General features: G+C 37.5%; 1 protein-coding gene across 9 annotated transcripts in view; it reads right to left on the reverse strand.

Moving 5' to 3' along the window:
- Positions 1–400: 400 nt before the first annotated feature.
- CSRNP3 (cysteine and serine rich nuclear protein 3) overlaps positions 401–24,234 on the reverse strand; it is a 218,477-nt gene continuing 194,643 nt past the window's right edge. For all 9 annotated transcript variants that reach the window (XM_035306553.3, XM_008998775.4, XM_078327459.1 and 6 more), the window contains 2 exons: positions 13,315–13,611; positions 401–11,025 (listed from right to left, as the gene is read on the reverse strand). In XM_035306553.3, coding sequence (XP_035162444.1) covers positions 9,970–11,025; positions 13,315–13,611 — 1,353 coding nt within the window. In that variant the 3' untranslated portion in view covers positions 401–9,969. The remainder of the gene's footprint in view (positions 11,026–13,314; positions 13,612–24,234) is intronic.

Below are 24,234 nucleotides of genomic sequence, written 5' to 3' on the forward strand. Positions count from 1 at the left end.
AATACTACTAAGCAGTTAAAAGAAAAGATGCTACTTACAAGAGATTGGATTTGTCCTTGTAAAAATATCCTCCAGATTTCATTTACATAGAGAGTTCCCCTCTGGCCCTTGTGTTTGTTTACACATCATCACTTATGAAGGGGTTGAATAGCTGAGAAAGTAAAGTGCTATAAGCATCTTTACTTAGGGAAAAATCCTAATAAAGTTAACACATCTTTGAAATGACAATGTAATGAACCATTTCAGAGGAACTGGCTTCAAACACAACTTTTCAAGAATGTTATCTGTTACACAGAGGGAGAGAGGTAGTCTTGTGTATGCTGGGACAGCTTAAGGGATTGCATCTCAGGATGTAAGAACAAACATGTCACACAACACGCAACAGAAATGCAACAGTAGATACAACTTAGAAACCGGTTTTACTCTGCTGCAAACAAATGGACAAGATATTGTACAATATATAATAAAAAGTACAGCATAATACAAGTGCCACTAATAAAAGAAACTTAAGAATAAGACTTAAAAATGCTTATTTGTTATATATATATATACACACTGCAATAAAAAGCCACAATAAATACACAAATTTTCGTGTCATTCATAATAAATACTGAAAATATAAATACAGAAGACTACAGCTAATATAAATAAATTATTACAACATAAGGTCCAGGATAAGTTCTGTTGAATATTACTGTAGCTTATTTTATATACCCTTTGGCATTTTTGATGTTATAACTTATACACAAGAGAAATCAATCTAGAAATGGTGTGACATACAACATGACATCTTAGTGTAACATGACTGTATGTGTGGATTGGAGTTGATTTTCTTCCCTTTCAACCTTTTTAAGTCATTAGATTAAACATATCTAATAAACATCTATTGAAGCACTGCTGATATTGAGTAAAAGTAACAATAAGAATCAGTTGAAAGATAAAACTAATTGTAACATCAGAAAATACAGTTCAGTAGCTTTTCTGATTATTTAAAGTTGCCTCTTTTTTTTTTTTTTTGCCAGCAACAAACAAATAAAAAGTAAAACAGACATTCTCAAAAGACTTCCCTTGTGTAAGGACCATTCCCAGTGTCTGAATGGTTCAACACAGACTGAAGGATAACACCCAAGTCCTTTGGATCATTTGATCTACCAGTACATTCAGCTCACTAGATTCCACCAGAATTTACAAATGTACCAAATTTCAATGGCAGTTGGAAAGTGAGACATAGTTGATGTCTAAAACTATGATCAAGATAAAGACACTGCAAAAAGTGACATATGTCTATGCAACCAATTGTACATATTCCTTAAATGGTAAAAATGTATTTTTGACAAACGTCAAATGATCTATCAAATTGATATACCCTGTGACACGGAAGGAAACACACTGAAAGAACAAAGTGCCATTTTCTGCATAAACAGGCATTAACCAGTACATATGTATTAATAGTTATATCTTAAGAGGCTATTACACCAGAAATTCAATAAACTAAAAATAAAGCAGATTAACTTTACTAAGACACAATAAAGGCTGAGGTTCTTAGGAACAGAGCTGTAATCTACAGGTTTATTTTTTTTAAACTATTTCTGTACTGTAAATGTCTAGCATTTATTATACATCAAACACTTTTGAAACATGTTTCACAAACTATGCCTCAGACTTATTCCCATAGAGGTGCCTAGAGTCAATTAAAACATGGGCCAAATTTTATTCAACATTCTTTACATGATCATTCAATAGCATTTACCTTTTTTTTTTTTTTAATAAAAAGGATCATTTTCCCCTAATGTTATTTGTGGGGAGTAACCACACTGATGTGGCTGTCGTTTCACAAGAGCGTCCGAGATGGGGAGATATGCAGCTGTACCAAGATTGAAAAAAATTCCATGGAGAAACAAAACATTGATTTCGGGGGTGCTCCTCATCTTCTGGAGAGTTCTGACTCTGAATTGGGTGTCAACTCTGAGCAAACAGAAAATGTTCTGAAAGCTTCAGGGAGTGCTTGAGTCAAGTGATGTAACCAGAAAAATCACCATTCTCCAGGACTCTTCCCTTCATTTTCGGGCCTCGTCAAGAAGACAGATTTTTAAATCATTTTCCTGATCCCTGAGAAAGCAAGCAGCCATTATTTAAATAACACAGGGACAAAGGCTGGGATCAAATGGTGGCTGTGTAAATCTCTGGAGACATTATATTCCAACAGACTCTTCACAACTACTCCTATCTCCCCCAGGAGGAGTGGAAAAACTTTGGATTCTTATTTGTCATTTTAGGCTAAGGAAAGATTAATGAGAAGGTACTTACTTAGAAGTAAGAATGTAGAAAATGCTTACTTTTTGTAATTGTAACTTCTCAGAAAATACAACAGCTTAAAAGTCAAATCACTTGATCCTAGTTCTGGTATTTGTCACTGGGGATCTGAAACAATCGGTCACTTTTTCTGACATTACCTACTGACATAAGAGCAATCACAGAAACAAACAACAGCAACAAAAATGAAAACCCAATAAGGCCATATTTGTCAAAAGCTGGTCATGTTACTGAGCATTGTCTCTGTATCCATGTCTTTCTCTCAAAATCTGATTTCTTGGGAGACATATGAAATGATTGCTTAGTGAAGTAATAATCATCAAACGTAGAGGGAAACCCAGCTTCCCTTGAGTCCCCTAGTACAATGGCCCAAATCACCACAACTGTTGCCAGGTGCCTAACCCTCAAAGACTGGCCAAGATATTTTCTTATTGTGAGAAAACCTAAGAGAGCTGAATTGTGTTGCCAAGGAAACTGCCTTCCCTAGAGATGTTAAGAATAGATGGCCATCTATCCTGTTGGGCATGCCTGAGTGACAGTCCTCCCTGGTGGTAGATCGATGAGCCGTATGACCTCTGGAGATCCCTCCTAGTCTCAGGACTGTAACATTTGAAGAATACAGAAGAATCTGAATCTTTCCATTATTTACGCACAGTTGGCCATTGTGAGTATCTTTGAAACAATTAAACTATTCTGAGATCCCCATTTGGCATGACTAGTGCTTAATGAATCAGGATTCAGATGGTAATCCATGGCAGTGGGTTCTATTTTATTGAGATATAAATGAAATGACTTTACCAACTATTATATCTTAAAATTAGTCATCTTCAGATATCATTTGGATACCATAAATGACTCAAGGATCAACACTAAACCAGGCAGCAAGTTCCTAGTTTAGATATTTCGGTTTTTCCACTTTAGGGTAATTCAGATTTGGATTTTATTTTTTCTTCTCTTTTATATTAAATAAAGTTGCAAAACGTCTATAGATCTTTAAATTTGTTTTAAAGAGGGGTGGCTTTTTTAATGGCTAAGGAAAAAAAGCTTTTTTTGGTGACCACATAAAAAGGAGGAGCAAAAGAAAATTGTATACAATGTACGACAAAGATAGACATTTCAAACTCCTTTTCCACAGGTACCCTATGTAGATACCACAGCAAAACCATTATTCGGAAGCCATGCCCCTGACAAGGAGGGTGGTGGGTAGGGGTCTTATCCAGTGTGCAGTAGGACTTGATGCCTACTGCCAAATTTATTTAGATACTTGTATCACAAGTGAAGTTGACATTTGTATCACTTTGTGACATTGTGACCTTGTATCACAGTGAAGTTGACATTTATATATATCACAAGTACCTAGATAAATTTGAAAGAGACATCTTTGAAGTCAATTTTCTTCCAGATACTCATTAATAAATATATTTTAAGATAATTCCAAGACAGATAAAAATATTGGTAGAAAACCGAAAGAGAAAGCTTCTAACAAAGAAGCTATTCCAAAGTTACAACTCAAACTGTTCAGTCAGGTCACACAAATTAACTTAGACAATGGCAAGGCTCATTTCTACCATACATTTCTCTCCTAACTCTTTCTAATCAATATACATTGTCTTAAAAATATTTAAATGGCCTCAGATGTCACTAAAATGAGTTAATGAATGAACTTAACTATTACCATGGTAATGAGTAATGCAAAGAGAGGAACTACATCATTAGCATGCTGAATACAAATATTGTTCAAAATAAATTCTATCATATTCCTTTGAAACTTTAGTCCTGCCAGAAACTTTTATGAGGGATGATGTAAGATGACACAGTGAAGTTGACATTTCTTGAATTATAAACCAACGCAAAGGATCAAATTTATAAAAGCAAGTACCCTGTATAGTAAGTAGTCACCAGTGTGACTTACATCTTGGAAATGACCTCATTACCCATGGATACAACAAGTGTGTTTATATACTAAAATTCTAGGCTAGATGTAATATTTTTAAATCTACATAGAAAAGTGAACTGAAACATATTGGTTTAGGCATTGAATCCGGTCAAATCCACTCTCCTGCTTCCCATCATTCTATCAGCACTACCACTGTCAGGATAGGAAACCCGAGGTATGCCAAGACAGTACAGACTTAGACTAGTCCCAGCACTGATCACTAGGTAAAATACAGGTCATCTCAAATGTCTGAGCTTGAATTTCCGGAAAAAAAAAAAAAGAATTTAAAAAACACCTACATTGTTTAGGAAGAGGGTTTCATGATCTAGTTTGAAAAAAACAAGAAAGGAGTTGAAGTAAAATTTAGAAATGACTGTTTTAAGTAGTCACAATGAATATCTAGATTTGGTAGGTAAAATGTTAAAGAAGAGCTTTTTTAAATGTCTGTACTTTTTACCAGACATTTTAATATAAAATGTGTTTTTTTTTTAACACAATAGTTCATTTAGAATGCTGTAGGTGTGTTTTTATTATTCTAAAGCATCAAATGACTTATAGACAGTAAAAATGTAATTGATATGAATGTTGGTCAGCAGATGTGAGCACCAACTGGGCTGAAAGGGTGTCTACATTGTAACTGTTCCTTCTAGGTTTGGGTCCGCCATTTGTAACTCTAGTCTTTATAGCATAAAAAGATCTAGCTTAGATCTATTGAACATTTTTTATAATTCCTAAAAGACATCACCACTTATTAAGCTATATTCCATCCTCACTTCCACTCTGCTACTTCCATAATTCTGGTGGGTATTTAAATTGCTGATATTCAATTAAGTTACCTAAATTCCTTAATACCACAGAAAACATCTGATGAGTTGTGCAAAGCTATGGCATTTTGGCTTAGGCATTTTCGTTATTCCAGCACTAGTTAGCAGATTTCAGAAAAAGTAATGCAATCAGAAGTTGCAAATTCGTATTAGACCTAAGAGTGATCAGGTTTTAAACTTTGGGTTTGGTTGTGGTAAGAATACAACCAACAGTTCCAATTAAAATTATAGACAAGTCTTGTCTTCAAAAGCACAAAGGTGCTTACCATTTAAGCTTGGTGTTTAATATGCTGGTTATAATGGCACTGCAAACTGTCTTCAAGAGAATAAGCAGCAGATGCCATTTTAAGAAAAAATATTGTGTTACATTTTGAGAAAGAGAAGGCTTCCTGACACCTTCTAAAAAGGTAGTCTCCTGTTGGCTTCTGAGAATATAAATTTGATTTATATTGCTTGCTAATTTGATGGTTTGTAACTCCAGCTGAAAGTGACAGAGTGTAATGACCTCTCTGTTTTCCACCTGCTGCAAGGTGATGTCTTTGGAACTTGGAACAGGATTTTGCTATTTTGATAGGCTTTTTATAAATAGAAGTAAGAGTGATTATGTTCCATACATTGTCTTAAAAGTGTCCTGAAATGTTTCCTGGGTTATGCATGAGTCAAACCCTCCTTGAAAATGTCTGATAGGAGTCTGCTGGTGTAAATTTAGCATCACTTATATAGGTTTAACATTGAAAAAGCAATTAATCAAAAATTTCTTTTTCATTTGATTCAGTCCTAGCTGAGTCCAGATTTAATTCATAAATTTCAGATGGAGGGAGAGAGATGAAGGAAGATCCAGTGAGTTCCATCAATTTAGGAAAAAGAAGTATCTTTTAGTTTCAGCTCACATATAATTAGACAAGAACTGATGTCAGTTTTTCTAATATCCCATGATAAAAATCTCATATTAAGAGGATTTGAGAAGGCTTGATTATTTCATGCCACCCTTCATTAATATTATCCCTTAGAATCTGTGGTGTTCCCCTCTTTTTACTACCCAAGACAATTGTTCTAACACAGCAGGTGTTCAGTACATATTTGTTGAAAGGAAGAATTGATAGTTAATAAATTTTAAATATAAATATAAATATAAAGAGTTATAAACTTGTGCAACAATATCAAACATTAAAATCAAGGAAACAGTGATTAGCAACTTATAGAAAGTAAAGCATGGTATGTTTTCCTGTTTAATGGTAATCATACCAAAATTTTGCCTAGACGTCATCTATTACATTGTAAAATTTTAAAGAACATATCCACTTAACATAATCTCTTTGCTTCTTAATTTGTAATTAGTTTTTTTGCAACTCATCATTTCTTTGTGTGTGTGTGGAGGGACTAAGGGAGTATTGCAGGGCCATATATAATTGTGAAGATTTTAATCATTCTAGGAAACATTAGTTTCGCATTTTATATGTGACTGTCACATTGGGAAAAAACGGTTTTATCACAAAGAAATTATGGGCCTTCAAAAAGTAACTATATTATTCAATCAACCAAAAGACACATGATAAATGAATTTTACCCATGTCTTAATAATTAATGATCAAGAGATAAGGGGGGAAACCTTCTTTCTCCAAAGGAAATTGGGAATGAAAAAGGAGATGCAAGCTGCTTCAACCACTTGACTTTCAAATCAATTTGGCCAGGATTATAACTGGGAATTAAGCCCCATTTAAAGGTATAGGACTGGTACTAGAACAGCCAGGACTGGAGTATGAAGCTTTGCAAGTGATAGTGAATGATTAAAAAGTTGTATGTCCAAAAGACGACAGCTTGGCTAGATATACTATGGGGTCAATACAACAGCTGCAGGTCAGGTTATTGTGTCTTGGCATAAAGATCTTAAGTATTCCAACTGGCTGCATCTAGCTTGATCCCCATTTTGAAATGCTTAGAAGGACTGTAGCACTTTCCTGGCATGTGGGCAGTTCTTTGTTGAGTAGAAGGGCTATTAATGGGAAAAAAAAGTCAGATGGAACCGTGTGCTCTCTCATCTTTTCTGGGAAAAAACTAATAATGAAATGATTCCATCATTAGTATTTTTGCAACTTTGACCTGATATTTTAAAGCTATAGCTTTACCAATTATTCTTTTTTCTAAACACACTTTTTAGATCATAAAGCCCAACCAGATTCTGAGGTCAGAGAAACTCAATACTTACTATTGGCCATTGCCTGAAATCTGTCATTCTCTAAGTGTGTGATATGCATATATTTTGTATGTGTATGCCTGTGTATGTGTTAGGTTTATGGGAGAGTTTTAGTAGGTACCCTGTGTATGTGATTTGTGGGAGATGCTTACAAGTTAGTCAGGTGTATGAAAAGTTGGAATGGAAGCTGGTTATAATTGGAAGGTTAATTCTTCTCAGTAGGGCAGTGACTTTCTACCCCGGGTGAATGGATGGGGGAAAAAACTGTTTTCTTAAGCATCCTTTTGGAAACAAAGGTAGAAAACAAAGATCTAGCCAAAAATTACAAAAAAGTAGGCTTCATACCATCTTAGGAAAATAAAGCTGAACTGAAATTAAAATATCTCTCTTTTCAGAAACTGGACTGTCATTCTACCCTTCAGCTTTGCTCAGGCTGGAGCTGGCTCTTTCCCACTCTCCCACACTCTATGTTCCAAGAATAACCTCAGAGCACTTCACAAGCAGATCCTTCAAGAGCTTGTAATGGTCCAGCAAATACAGTACACATGATCCTTTCATGTGCTTGAATGAAGGAACAATAGCCTCTTGTCATTTTCTCTTTGAGCCTGTGCTCTTTAGATTGTATTGGTAAGGGGAAGAATTTGGAGATTAAGCACTAAAAACTGCCACTTTGCAGACAACATGGGATATATATATATATATATATATATATATATATATATATATATTTGAGATTTCAACAAATCCCCAATCTGATTAGCTCAAAGGGCCAATCATTCAAAAGGAACAACCCTGACCTCATGACTGCAACCTACATACAGACAAACCCAAAGCTCTTTTAATGTTAATATTAATGGTTATAAATTTGGCCCAATGGAGGGGAGGGGGAGAGAAGGGGCAGAAATCAACTGCACAGTGCAAAAGCTGCCAAGTAAACATTTTTTTCCCCAAAACAAATTTTAATAGAAACTTTTCCATTGGAGGACTTTCTCTAGATCAAGCATTTTTAAGTTCAATTAAATAAAATATTCTTTTAAGAAATTGAGATCTACAATATATTTATATCCATAATTCTAAGCACCCAAGGCTAAAAGACATAAAAAATAAGTAGCGATGCAGTCACTGAATAGCAAGGCATGTCCGCAGTTCAAATAGTTATAAAACATGTGAAGTGATATAACAATAGAAGGTCAAAAATGTGAAACAGGTTTAGCATAGTCATAATTGCATTGGGAAAAAAAAGGTAGAATACACTATTTAGTTACCTAAATTAATTTACAGGAAAACGGGATCCTAGAAGTCCTCCTACGAACCAAGTGCAGGTTATCTAAAGTTGGGGAGTGCATGTTTTATTTCTATCTGTTCTCTTTAATAAGAGAATGTGAGGTAATTAGAAAGTATGCAATGAATTTTGGACTGTTCTGCTAGTTGTCCCAGGCAAGACAAATCGAAAAGCTTCAGAAAAGAAAGGCCTAGTTGAGTATTTGGGTAGAGGCCCTCCCCTTCAATCAGCTAGTCACTAAGTGGAAATCTCATTATATACTGATTTTGTAGGGATGGATTGATGGCGCTGGAGAAAAAGCTGGTTGCTGAGGTCGTGTCTCTTCCATGTTTCCTCAGCCTCCTCTGCATTTACTGAGTTAGGTCTTCAGAGTGGCGAAGGAAAATAGGTCATTTTCCCTTCATAAGTATCATTGGATGATTCCTCTGTATTAACTATATGAATCTTATAATAGTTAAGATCTTTAAACAATTTTTTTTTATGTTTTCATCTCAAAAAGTTCTCAGTCCCCACCCCACACGAGGTACCGTGAAGGGGCACTAAAGTGCATTTTGATGTAGGGGTTAGAGCTTAAAGGTGCTGTCCAAGCTAAGAACCAAGATGATGCTGTTTAAAAAAGAAAGGCAATTCCTTCTACCTCCATCTCTGGAGTCAGCTGAGGGAGGGCAGTGAACTAGCCTCTCCCCAGAGGATTGTCCTAACTCTTAACTTTAAAGAAAACTGTGTAAGGACCTGCACATATAGAATCATTTATTTGCCCAAAATAGCAAAAATAGGCCTATTTCGCCCTTCAGAATTTTGCAAATCTGATCAGTCATGATCATAAAAATGTGAATGGATTCCAGATGCAATCCATGTGGGCATGCTCTGTGGAACTAGCTATGTATCTTCAGCTGGAATGAACATGCGGCTGTTCATTTTCACCAAAACGTAACTTCTACACTACCATAAATAAAATACACATGGAACAGTTATATCTTTTTCTTACAATAATTACTTTTACAATAAAAAGTCACCATTATCTTCAGATATATCGAAAATTAGGACTCTAAATCTTATTACTTCCCAGCCTTAGTTAACAAACTTGCACAGGCCCGATAATCCAAAATTTGGAGCTCTGATCTACACAGCTTGGCAGGTTTCACACAGTTTGACAGGTAGGCAACTGTGAGATATGCATTTTTAAAATTTAGCATTTTCTATCAAAACAGTCTGAAATCTTCTAAAATCCCTACAGAGACTGTATTTGTGCAATGCCACAGTCATGTGGCTAGAAAGGAAAAAACAAAATACAGTCTGGAAGATTAAACACCGTCCAAGTTTTCTTGGTCTTCAGTTTAAACAACGATGAGCCCAGGAAATCCAATTAAATACAGTGCCTTAAATAGGAGAAGAGTTGGTCCTAGAATAATTTAAGGTACTAAACAGGGACTGTCTCAACCACGGGTGACTTGATGCACTCTTCGTGCAATATGCTCTTTTCTGCAAGGCTCAAAGAAGTTTCAGCAGGATGCTCTGAAATGTGACTGTCACCATTCAATGTAGAGACAAACCCTTCCTGGGAGGGGCCTTTCAAGTATGAGTGAAATTCCACTTGAGGGTGACTGGACCTGTGTTCAGGATATAAACTATTGCAGGGCACACTGTTATCATTTTCAGAAGAGGAGCAGCAGACGATTACAGAGGGGTTGGCAGCTGGGTAGTGGGAGGCACCATAGGCCTCTTCTGCTTGTCGGGCATAGTCAACAAATTGCTCCGGGGTCATGGTGTAAGGCACCAGCGAAAGGGTACCGTTTTTGACAGTGTCTCTTTCAGAATAGTTCTCAGAGATCTGATTTGGAGTTCCCGGAATGTGGCTATCTATTTGGTAATACAGAGTTGAAGAGTTGGCATAAAAAGAAGCATTCTTTGCGTGGCTTTCATGAACGGCGGTGCCATCAGAATAACAAAGAACTGAAGGAAGAGGGACAACTTCCGCATGGGTGCCCAAACCTTCCATGAAGCTGTCTCCTTTGTCATCATCGTCATCCTCCTCCTCCTCTTCCTCTTCTTCTTCCTCCTCCTCCTCCTCCTCTGACTCACTAGGTGCCAAGCTTTGTGTGCTAGAATCTGTGACTCCACTGCAAAAGCTGCTTCCATCCTCCTCCTCTTCCTCTTCCTCTCCTTGGCAATCTAATTCTTCAGCTGACTGCAGGTGCAGCACTGCAGCCTGTGGTTCAGTTTCAATTTCAAAACTGTCTGCGATTGAATATTCTACGGAGTGGGCGACAGGGCCCATGGAACTACTGTGAGCACTTATCTCACTGTGGCAGCCATTCAGTGTGGGGATTTGCTGCTCTCGGTTTTTCTCCAGTTCAAGTTTCATTATTGTGTGCAAAAAGTGAGTCCGAACACGGATAGGATTAAATTCAATTCTACCTGCTGTGTTACTACATCCTTCTTTAGTGCAGCCACATGGGAAATACATACGATCCACCTTGGAAGGAAGAACAGAGATTAGCACCATGGAACTATTACAAACCAAATAAAAACCGGGAACCTTTTAGTAACTTCTTTGAATTAAGTAATCCACTTATTGCCATGTAGGGCAGAGCAAATGACAACCAAACTTCACATAGGAATGAAAAGGGGAAAGTGAGGGCTTAAAACATAAGAGTTAACTGCTTTTTATACCTATAATAAAATGAAAATGGGTTATGGTTATAAGTGTGTATTTTCAGTTCACTGACCCACTCCACGGCTTTCTTTCCTTTTTTCTCTATTCCCCACTTTCCCATCCCTCCACTTCTTTAATTTTTCTCCCATTTTTCCAATGCTTCTGTCTTTTCCCAAAGTTCCCGTTTCTTCTGCTGCATCCTAGCTCATGTGCCTGATTTTAAACAAGCAAACTTACTGTACTCCTCTCCACATGTTATTAATCTAACTTATATGATATGTCCCATGTTAACTTTTCCTTTTGCTCATTATAAAATTGTTTTTCTCTTTGCTTATTATAAAATGGACTTACACCAGTTAGCATCACACACCCTCATTTGCTTACCTCTTCATTGTTTGGGGTGGTTGGTACATAGATACGTGTGTGATTGGCCCTGTGTTCAGGACATAAACTATTGCAGGGCACACTGCTATCAGTGCTATTTTCAGAAGAGGAGCAGCAAACAATTACAGAGGGGTTGGCAGCTGGATAGTGGGAGGCACCATAGGCCTCTTCTGCTTGTCAGGCATAGTCAATGAATTGCTCTGGGGTCATGGTATAAGGCACCAGAGAAAGGGTATTGTTTTTGACAGTGTCTCTTTCAGAATAGTTCTCAGAGATCTGATTTGGAGTGTACTGAACTGCAGGGCTCCAGTGGATATGCACATTCATGACTATGACTGGTGGACTCATGTGTTTAGGTCCTGAATCCCCCAGTTCCTCCCCATTCCATTAGATTCAATCTTCTTGAAGGAAGGGCATGTACTTTACATCAATATCTCAAAGCTATTCTAGTGATTGGACACTGGAGATAGAGTGATAAGGATCAACAAGTGTTGGACTGACCTCTCTCACTCAGGTGAGAGGTGGAGTTTTGGACAATCCAAGGGCATTCATGAGAGATTTGTCAATTGTCTCAGACTCCACAGATCGATCTGTATGCAGACCAGAGTGCAGGCAAGAGAAAAAAACTTGCTCTGCTTGTCACCTTATCCAGCACAGGGAATTTCCTATGCTGTAGAAGAGAAGGCAGACTATCCTAATACAATCATCTTGGCCCCAGTAAAAAGTACAGTAGATATTAGAGCCAGAATATGTATCTGTATTTTTTAAATTTATGAATCCCTTTTCTGTGAATCCATCTTAAGCAACTGTTCAGCAGATAGGCACTGTCCTCTTCTTTTGCCTACCCGAGTTTCTCTCCTTATTGAAAAAGCCAAGTTTCTGCATAAAATAGTGACACTAATTATAGGGCAGCAATGACATTATAAATGAATGGGGACCAGATAATTATCTAATTGCCAATCATCAAGGGTTGGTCAACTTTTTATTTGCAGAGGTCAAAGGAGTAAATATTTCAGGCTTTGTGGACCATATGGGCTCTGAGGCAACCACAATACTCAAATCTTCTGTAGGAGCAAGAAAGCAGTCATAGGAAATATGTAAAACAAAATGTAGCTGTGATCCAATAAAACTCTATTTACAAAGTCATGTAGCAAGGTCAGATTTGGCCTGTGAACTTACAGTGTGCCAACCCCTGACCTAGTTCAGCTCCTTCATTTTAAAGATAAATGAAGTAACCCCAGAGGGTTTACCTGACTTGCCAATTCCATATAGTTGGCAAATAGCAAAGATGGGAATACAATTTGGTTTTCTGAGGTCCCAATCTAGTAATTTTTCCACTAATCCAACAACCTCTAATTAATCATCATACTATATTCCATGGGTGGATCAAAAAATACACACTCCAGTGTTAGGGATGTCATGATCTCTTTGAATACCGATAAAAAGATGAAATAAGCAGATATAATACAAGAATCAAGATAAAATAATTTTAATTAACTCAGCTGATACTTGGGTTGCCTTTCAAATTATATATTATATGTGTAAGCATTTTATGTATTCCCATGATTGTCCTTAAATTAGTTTTTCTTCCTAAATTACATGTCTTGCCTTGCCACAAAATATTCTTTTACATGGGGGAAGCTTCATTATATATACCATGACTGCCTCCTTAGGGGGCGGTGAATAACATCTGGTCTTTGGATGCCCTGAAATCCAAACTCTTACCTGGCACTTAATGCCAGCCAGGCTGCAGGTGCACGTGTCTGGATCACAGAACACTCGGCAGTCACAGCCGCAGTCCTCTCGCGAGAGGCGGATGGCTCGCAGCTCATGCTTTTCTTCCACGTCAATCTTTTTCACTCCAGAGGCACGCAGCAGAGCTCTTCGTTTTTTTGTTGGCAAAGGTTGTAGGAAGAAGTACTCATCTACCTCTGTGTTGTCTAGGTCAATGTCATCATCAGAAATGTCATCCAGTGTAAGAGTGCTGGCTTCTTCTGATTCCACTGTGCCATTCTTAGTCATCTAAAAACACAAAGCAGCAAATAAGAGACTCATCAAGGGCAGGGTACAAAATCTCTATGTCTGTACTTGGTGAGAATAAACTTACATGTCATCGTGTCCCCTGTAATCAACAAGTGTTTTGAAGATTATTTCTTTTAATTTTTAGGAGAAATCTCAGAAAGGAAAACAAAGGCATCAGAATATAACCTGATGTCCTAGTAAGAGAAGACTGTTAATTGGAACTCATAACCTCCTAATGTTAGGAGCTACAGTTGTTAGAGCTTTTAGAGAGCACCATGTGAAAAGACCAAAGGTTACAAATGCTCATCAGTGAAAGCTATCTTTAGACTCAGTTCATGATAGGTAGCTCCAATGTTGGAATAACGTGTCCTTGTTCAGAGGTAATAGCATCCTTGTGGAAGCCATCACCACCTAACTCAGCAAATATGTTGTCCTTGAAATAACAACTCTGTCTTTTGAGCTCTGGCAAAGCCGTGCACCAGGAAATAAAGGTGTGCTGCACTGTGCTATTGGGATTACAAATACAATTATTCTAAAGAACATTCCAAGAATGAGGACTTGATATGAAGTAATCAGCCCGGTCAGCATGCTCCGAGTAAGACAAAGAACAGAGGGCAGGGCCCACAGGCTCTCAGCAACCAACAGCTGAAACAATAAACTCTGCCCTCCGAGGGGTTCACATGAACCCTCACCCAAAACGGTACCCTCTGCATAGTAGCTCATGTGGAAACTGTCTCGCATACCTATGACTAGTCTGCTTCCATTTATATTTCTTCTCTAAATTAATCTCATCCATCGGTAAACCCTGAATCAGTATTTCATTTTTTTACTATCATATCGCATTCTGTTTCCTTCACAGAAAAGCATTGAGAAAAAGAAGTTTTCCCTGAATATGAGCAAGATATCTATCCTGAGGAGCCACATAGAATTAATGCAGAAATTCCATGAGAAAAATCATGGAAGTTCTAAATACAGAAGGGATTTTGATACTTTCATATTTAAATTTGTTACTTCCTAAAATTCATTAATTATAATTATTACTATGCTTGGTGAGCTTAACAACAATTCATCCATCACACAGTTAAAATACTTGCAACATCAGACATCATTGTCTCATCTTTACAGGAAAGCGTCCAACATTTAGATAAGAATGCTTATTGGAAACAAATCTTCAACCTGGACAACTCTGAATGTATTAAAAAACAAATAGAAGTTTGGACTTTGCCCTCAAGCAGAGAAACTTTCATAGAGGAAGTAACACAGTAGCAAGTGTATTTTAAACATATCACAAAGGCCAGGTGTGGTGGCTCAAGCCTGTAATCACATCACTTTGGGAGTCCAAGGTGGGCAGATAACTTGAGGCCAAGAGTTCAAGACCTGCCTGGGTAACATGATGAAACCCCATCTCTGAAAACACACACACACACACACACACACACACAAATTAACTGGGCATGGTGGTGGGCACCTGTAGTCCCAGCTGCTTGGGAGGCTGAGGTGCAAGGATCACTTGAACCTGGGAGATCAAGGCTGCAGTAAGCCATGATTGCACAACTGCACTCTAGCCTGGATGACAGAGTGAGCCCCTATTAAAAAAAAAAAAAATATATATATATATATATATATATATATATACGTATGTATATTTATATATATGTATATATATATTATATATACATATATATTCAAAAGTATTTATATATAAGTCCTTTATAAAGTATAAATGTATATGTATATATATATAAATACTTCAGAATGTTTCAGAGCTAAAATCTGTAATCTTGCAAATGTACACATTCCTTTTTATTGGGCTTTGACTCTTAGTATAATCTAGCATTTATTTCCTTCCTTGGCATTTCTTTACATATGTATTGTTTAAACTGTGATGGCCATATTAGGTTGTCATGTTGACTGGTTGTGTTTATCATTTTTGTTAATTGTTATTTATAATCTGCAAGTTTTTATCTATAAAGATCTGATTTTCTAATACATTCAGGTATATAATTGCATAAGATACACTCAATCCTATGTGATAGGTAAAGCTGTAGTAACAGACAGGAAGTGTTCCCTTTTACATCTAACCACTCTGTGGCACTTTGGTTACTTTTCATTAATTCTTGGCTTGTCTTTGTGAACCTCAGCAATCTCCTGACTCAGCACATGTAGCACACCCAGGACTTGGGTAGCATGATTCCCTTTATACTTCCTACTTAATCTCTGTGTTCTATAATATTTATGCTTCCTTGTGTAGTTTGGTAACATTACGACAATAAAATCTCAATTTTATATCAACAGAGAAGGATTTATTTTTATTTTTTGTTGTATTTTATTTTTTATTATTTATTTTTTGAGACAGAGTTTCACTCTGTTGCCCAGGCTGGAGTGCAATGGTGTAATCTCAGTTCACTGCAACATCTGCCTCCCAGGTTCAAGCGATTCTCCTGCCTCAGCCTCCCAAGTAGCTGGAATTACAGGCACCTGACACCATGCCCAGCTAATTTTTGTATTTTTAGTGGAGACAGGGTTTCACTCTGTTGGTGAGGCTGGTCTCGAACTCCTGACCTCAAGTGATCAAACTACCTTGGCTTCCTAAAGTACTGGGATTACAGGCGTTAAGACACCATGCCCAGCCTGATTTTTTTTTTAAATTGTTGTTATCAGAAAATATATGAAATCTAAAGGTCAACATGTAGTAAGATTTTAGCAAACATTTAAAAACATATCAAAATTTTTAGGGCAACATGAATAACCAACTGGCAGCCTAAGAATTAAAAAACAAACAACTGTATCTTATATGAACTGTAGATTCAGTTTACTCCAAATATAAGTGCCCTTAGAAATAAAATCTTTATCTCTTATCCCTACATACTAAAATTAAAATAAGCAATTTCATTTCAAAATAAAACTTCAATTAAGAATCTGTCCAGCTGCACTGGCTTATGCCTGTAATCACAGCACTTTGGGAGGCCAAGGCAGGCGGATCACTTGAGTTCAGGAGTTCAAGACCAGCATGGGCAATATGACAAAACCCAATCTCTACTAAAAATACAAAAAAATTAGCCAGTCGTGGTGGGGTACACCTGTAATTCCAACTACTCATGTGGCTGAGGTATGAGAATTGTTTGAACCTGGGAGACAGAGGTTGCAGTGAGTAGAGATTGCACCACTCTACTATAGCCTGAGCAACAGAGAGAGGCCCTGTCTCAATGAAGAAAAAAAATTTAAAAGAGTAACATACCATTTCAGTCTTGCTCAATAAACTATAAAGGTTCTAATCTAGGTTTCAAAAATATTAAATTAACATTGAAGTGAGCTGGCAAAATTTTCTCTTCATCTTCCCAATATCATCTCTACCATTTCTAATAAAGACTAGAGACTGGCCTGTCCTCCCCTCCTCACAGTTTCTGGTTTGGTGTGTAGTCTTTAAGACATATTCCTATTCCCTGCTGTCCCTTTGGAGTCCTTCTGCAGTCTTCTTGTCCAGTCTGTGTCCATTTGCTTCTTTAAAACCTAGGCCAAAACTACTGGGTGTAAATGGTCTTTAAAATCAGAACACTACATGGATTATTTCCAAATCCATTTTAGGGAAAAAAAGTCAACAAGCTCCCTATTTTTGTTCACCAATACACATCAATTACCCTCTCAACAGCTAATGCAAATAAGTGGAGGCAGTCAGCCAGGATTGCCTTACCTACTCTGGCTGACTCCTTTCCTCCCTGACACATAATACGGTTGACTGTGTTGCCACCCAAACCTCATCTTGAATTGTAGCTCCCATAATTCCCACATGTTGTGGGAGGGACCCAGTAGAAAATAATTGAATCCTGGGGGTGGTTTCCTCCATACTGTTCTCATCATAGTGAATAAGTCTCACAAGACCTGATGGTTTCATAAGGGGAAACCCTTTTAGCTTGGTTCTCATCTTCTATTTGCCTGCTCCCATGTAAGATGTGCCTTTCATCTTCTGCTATGGTTGTGAGATGTCCCCAGCCATGTGGAACTGTGACTGCATTAAACTTCTTTTTCTTCATAAATTAACCAGTCTCAGGTACGTCTTTACCAACAGCACAAGAACAGACTAATACAGTAAATTGATAGCAGGAGTAGGGTACTGAGGAAAAGACACAGAACATGTGGAATCAACATTGGAACTGGGTAATAGGCAGAAGTTGGAACAGTTTGGAAGGCTCAGAAAAAGAGGAAAATGTGGGAAAGTTTGAAACTTCCTAGAGACGTGGAGGGCTCAGAAGACATAAAAATATGGGAAAGTTTGGAACTTCCTAGAGACTTGCTGAATGGCTTTGACCAAAATGCTGATAATGATATGGACAATCAAGTCCAGGCTGAAGTGCTCTGAGATGAAGATGAGGAACCTGTTGGGAACTGGAGCAAAGACAACTCTTGCTGTGCTTTAGAAAAGAGACTGGTGGATTTTTTCACCTGCCCTAGAGATTTGTGGAACTTTGCACTTGAGAGAGATAATTTGGGGTATCTAGCAGAAGAAATTTCTAAGTGGCAAAGCATTCAAGAGGAAGCATAGCATAAAAGTTTGAAAAATGTGCAGTCTGACAATGCAATGAAAGAAAAAAACCCATTTCCTGGGGAGAAATCAAGGCTGCCACAGAAACTGGCATAAGTAAAAAAAGAGCTAAATATTAATCACCAAGACAATGGGGAACATATTTCCAGGGCAAGTGAGAGATCTTCAGAGTCGCCCTTCGCATTATAGGCCTGGAGGCTTAGGGGGAAAAATGGTTCCCTGGGCCTGGCCCAGGGCCCCCCTGCTATGTGAAGCCTAGAGACTTGGTGCCTTGGGTCTTAGCTGCTCTAGCCATGGCTAAAAGGGTTGAAGGTACAGCTCAGGGTGTGGCTTCAGAGGGTGCAAGCCCAAAGCCTTGTCAGTTTCCATGTGCCTTTGTAAGATATGCCTTTGACCTTCTGCCATGATTGAGAGCCATGTGGAACTGTGAGTCCATTCAACCTCTTTTTCTTTATAAATACAATGCTTCTTCATTCACAGGGATATTCACTTTCTCCATTTTTTTTCCCTCTTGACATGATGTTACCTTTAAATGTCTTTTTTTCCATCTCAAATAAAATCATTAAATGTTCAGACTTTAGTTAGTCCAATACATCATCCTTATTTCATGCATTAATGAAGCTAAAATTAATTGTAACTTTTTAAGATATTTATAGGGCCCAATTTCCTGACTACTCTGTCAGTATGCTTTTCTTTACAACTCACAGATTATGAGTTTTCTATGGTACTCAAGACAAACCTGGGAATTTAACATAGAATTAAATACAATGTGTCTAAAAAGCTATTCTGTTGATAGGATAACCAGCACTTTCAAATGAATCCTCTCTTGTCAAGTAGATACCATCAATCTAGGACTTGGGTAATTTCTCCTATGGTGGTTTTTTTTTTTTCCCCTGAAAAAATAATGTTGCTTCCCCAAGAGCTCAAAGAAAGTTTGCAAAAATGGGATTTAAAGAGACTACCAAATAACCCTGACCCTCAAACCTGTTTTTGTTTCTGTGTTTTCTTGACTGTGAAAGACAGAGAAATTGCTGGTGGGGGTGAAAGAGAAGTGGTATAAACAGATATGACATAACACTAATAACAGTTTTTGGATCTGTGTGCCAGGCACTGCTCTAAACATTTTACCTGCATTAGTTCATTTAGCATCATATGCGTCTCATGAGGCAAATACTATCACTGTATTCATTTAACTGATGAGAAAAATGATGCATAGGAATGTTAAATAACTTGCCCAAGATTGCAAGTAGTGAGAATGTGCACCAAGTCATGACCCTACTATGAGACTCTACGGCTTGTGCTCTTAAAAGTCATAATAATTATATATATATATCTACTCTTTTTATACATGTAATATGTACTGAATAGTCCCTTAGGATTGTTTGGAATCAGGCATTAGGTGCACTGGTGCAGAACCTACAGCTCTTGAGCCCAATGTACTGGAGTAAGGAGACAAGGAGTTTAGTAATTTTAACCCAATTCATAAGGATTTCCTAGTTTAGGGTCAAAACAGGGCATTTGAGAGTAATGTAGGAGAGGCACCTACAGGTGGGGCTGGCAGTAGGGTGAAGTGGGAAGACTTCAATATTCAAATGTGAAAATAGTGTAACAGTTAAATGAATAGTGATGACAGAAGGCATTCCATGCTGAGCAACAGTAGTTTCAAAGGCTTGAGATAGGACAGAGCATGATGCAGTAATTGACCTATAAATTATCCAGATGATTGAAATTGTATGGGATCACTCCCCATCTTGGTCCATAAGTGAAGAGCTAACGGTAGATAAATAGCAGTTCTTCAGAGAGATGTTCTTCTTTACCTTTTGGCTTAGCTAGTTTACAGGTGATGAATACTGACTTAATTCATGATTTGACTTAATCATCTTTATTTTCTGTTTATCCTATCTCTGTGTGCATATATCTATGTTGTACTGGAAAGATCTCCATGTCAAGGCCCCTGTGTGTATGTGTATGTGTGGGCATGTGTGAGTGGGCATGCATGCACATGTGTGTATGCTTGCTTATTTCCAATGATGACACTTAAGATGGACTTAGTTCTTGAGCCACTGTGTAAACTTGTGCAAACTCACTCTACAAATAAAACAATTATAGCTTTCTTTTGACAGATGAAAACCAAAACATCCTAATTTTGTAGATTTGTATCCACTGATAACTATGAGAAAACCATTCCCAAAGCCCTACAGAGTAAAACATTTTGCCCATCTAAACACACCTGAGGGATGGGACACATACTGTCAGAAACAGTGTAGTGATTCTCAGAGAGCTGTGAGTCAAATATAGGGATCCCAAGTAAAATCAGGGCTTGGGTTTTTGTTTTGTTTCTACCATATCATGTGATAAATGAGTTCTTCCAGGAACTTTAATGGGATAAAACTTTTGGTGCCATCAAGGACCCCTAAAACCTAATTCAATTCAACTAATAAAATGATTAGAAGAGGGAAACAACACTGAAAGTATGGATTGACTAAAATGCCAAAGCAAAACAAAATAACAACAACAACAAAAAAAAAAAACAAAGAAAAAAACACTTTCTCTCTGCATTTAAACGGTATGTTGACTAACAAAATTTCCTGGTCATTACTGAATTATTAACACATGTGAAAAAGAGAGTGGTTTCCAGAAACAAGAATGTGAAAAACTAATTCAACTTCATAAACACTGATTACTGCATATTATAATGAAGATGATGATGTTGAGAATGACCTAAGCTGCCATATAGTAAATACTAGCCACTAAGATTCATACTTAACATAAATTATCTCACCTAATTTGCACGACAATCTTATAAAGTAAAATTTTTTTGTCATTGAGAAAATTGAAGCTTGGAGAATATAATTTGCCAAAGTTTAGCTAAACAGCCAATTAGTGATGATGCTGAGGATCAAACTTAGGTTTATTTGACTTCAAAGCTTGAGCCATGCTTACAAGACCAGTTTGGAGTAGAAGTTCTTAAGAGCAATGGTAGAAAAATCAAACAAAAGGAAAAAAAAGATAAGGTTACAGTACACTCTAAGAGCTGATCTCAGTGCTATGGGGCAAGAGAAAAAAGAGTAGAACAAGCTTCCCTAGAAATAGCTCACTCAGAAATAAAGGATATGCTGGGCATGGTGACTCATGCCTAGAATCCCAGCACTTTGGGAATCTGAGGCAGGTGGATCACCTAAGATTAGGAGTTCAAGACCAGCCTGGCCAACATGGTGAAACCCTGTCTTTACTAAAAATACAAAATTAGCAGTGAGTGGTGGCAGGAGCCTGTAATCCCAGCTACTTGGGAGGCTGAGGCAAGAGAATTGCTTGAATGCGGGAGAAGGAGGATGAAGTGAGCTGAGATTGAGCCACTGCACTCCAGCCTGGGCAATAGCGAGACTCCATCTCAAAAAAATAAAAATAAAACAAAAAGAAAGGAAGAAAGGATAGGATTCAGACACAGAAAGCAAGAGGTCAGGAAAGAAGAAAACAGAGAGTAAACCAAATATACAACATCTCACCAGTTAGTATTTCCTTGTGGGTCCTACTTTGTGGGCATGTGGAGGTGGCCTTTCTAATGGAGATGACATTAGAAGAAACTGATTGAAGCTGGTTGAACTAATGTATTACTCATTTGATTTACTCAGCTGATTTTTAGCTTATTTATCCTGAGTAATCTGTATAACCTGTGGTCTAGTGTTGTAATACTATATTAGCTTTGGTGATTGGTTTAATGTATATCTCCCCTGTCATACTGTGAGCATATTGAGAGCAGACCACATCTGTCTTGTTTACCACTGTATCCTTTGCACCTTGATAATTGCCAGTCCCATAGTAATTGATTAATAATTTTTTAAATCAATAAATGAATATTCTTAATCACTATGTTATATTGCCAGGCACTGTACTAGGTATTAGGGTTTATAGATGTACAACAGTTCTGCCATATAAGGAGCTTCCAGTCTGCTGGGGGAGATGACCATGTAATAAATACTGTATTGTGTGGTAAGAGCACAAAATATATGCGCAAGTTATTGAAGTGTTGGGGAGGAAGAGAAAAAAGGAAGGCTATGTACAAAGACACAATGCAGAATTATTATTTCCTGTTTTGATTCCATAGTCTTTTTCAAAAAGAAAAACCTTCAAACCAAGACTGTGAGAACAGACGTGTTAGGAGGGATTTAAAGCAAAACGGAGGTGAGGAAACAGTGTAAGAGGACTCAGATGTTTTATGAAAGAATCTCCAGGCCCAGACAATTTATGCTTTAATGTAATAAAAAAGCTCAAAGTTATGGTTGTTGAGTCTAACATCTGTGAAGAGTCATGGGAAAAAGAATTAAAAGATAAGTAACGTGGGAACAAATTGTTTAAGAAAACAACTAATTCTGGATAACAATATTCTAGAAGAAAATACTTAAAAAGATGGTTTCCGTACATGTGACAAAAAAGAGCAGTAATTACTATACTACTGCCTGAGTTTACCATAGAGAAAAATGCCCACTTTTCAATTAAAATTCCATGCAGAACTTCAACATATGGAAGATAAAAGTGGGAACAAGATCTGCATCCTGGGCTTTCTGCCCTGGCCCCTAATCTCAGACCCCATGGATCACAGTTGGAAAACCAGTGCTCTAGTCCTGAAAATTTCTTTTTCTTTCTTTCTTTTCTTTCTCTCTCTTTCTTTCTTCTTTCTTTCTTTCTTTCTTTCTTTCTTTCTTTCTTTCTTTCTTTCTTTCCTTCCTTCCTTCCTTCCTTCTTTTTCTTTCTTTCTTTTCCTTCCCTCTCTCCTTCCCTCCCTCTCTCCCTCCTTCCCTTTTTCTTTCTTCCTTCCTTCTTTTTTCTTTCTTGTCTTTTTTCTTCCCTCCTTCTCTCCTTCTATCCCTCTTTCCCTTTCTTCTTTCTTTCTTTCTCCTTCCTTCCTTCTGTCCTTTTTCTTTCTTTCTTTTCCCTCCTTCTGTCCTTCCTTCCTTCCCTCCCTGCCTTCCTGTCTTCCTTTCCTTCTCTCTCTTTCTCTCTCTCTCTCTCTCTCTCTCTCGACAAGGTCTCACTCTGTCACCTAGGACCAAGGCTAGGGTACAATGGCACAATCACAGCTCACTGCAACCTTGAACTCCTGGGTCCAAGTGATGCTGTCATCACAACCTTCCAAGTAACTGGGACTACAGGCAATTACCCAGCTAAATTTTAAATTATTTTGTAGAGAGGGAGTCTCACTATGTTGCCAAGGCTGATCTTTAACTCCCAGCTTCCAGCAATTCTCTGGCCTCTGCCTCCCAAAATTCTGGGATTACAGGTGTAAGCCACACTGCCCAGCCAGATAATTTCTTACTTTTGTATCTAAGATAAGAATCTAGTTCTGAGAATTTCCCATTCTTTCACTCTGACAGAATTTCTTATACTCTTCATGTGGAAAAATGGAATGTCATCTGATTAATAAAAATATGGTTGGATACATGACTTTTTAGTTAGTTTAATTGAGCAATAAAAATATCTCTAAGATGAGTGATACTCAGCCTCCTTTGTACCACCAAGGAAGCCAGGAATGAAGGATATGGCATCTCTATAAACTATCAGTGGCCCACCCTGGCAATGTTTCTCCATGGAGGTCATGGTGGGGTGCTTCTTCTTGTACTCTTGAGGATCACTACCTTAAGAGGATATCCTAAACTTGGCACTGTTTTGTTAAATGCAGTTTTAAGTTAACAACTTAGATGAAGACCTAAAAGACAGGCATATCCCATCCGGAGATGACAAGACCAAGTTTATTGAAATTAAATGTAACATAACTTCATTGACCATTCTCTACAGGCCATGTCTAGCACTAAAGAGGGTTTTTGCCACGGAGATGTTACAAAATTTTGATTTATATCATAATGCAAACTTGGCTTAAAAGATGTGAGTTTAGTTTGCTTGTTTTTTGTTTTGTTTTGTTTTGTTTGTTTTTTGCTTACTGCCAGCTTAATATGAAGAAAAAAATTAATCACAGTTTTAAAAGCCACTGTATCTTTAATGTATTCTATGGAAAGAACACCTACAACTTGGGAGAGGATAACGTAACACATTCCTGGAGCACCATGTCCAGATCAAGTACCATATTA

Source organism: Callithrix jacchus, chromosome 6 (genome assembly GCF_049354715.1).
Source record: "Callithrix jacchus isolate 240 chromosome 6, calJac240_pri, whole genome shotgun sequence".
Taxonomy (NCBI): domain Eukaryota; kingdom Metazoa; phylum Chordata; class Mammalia; order Primates; family Cebidae; genus Callithrix; species Callithrix jacchus.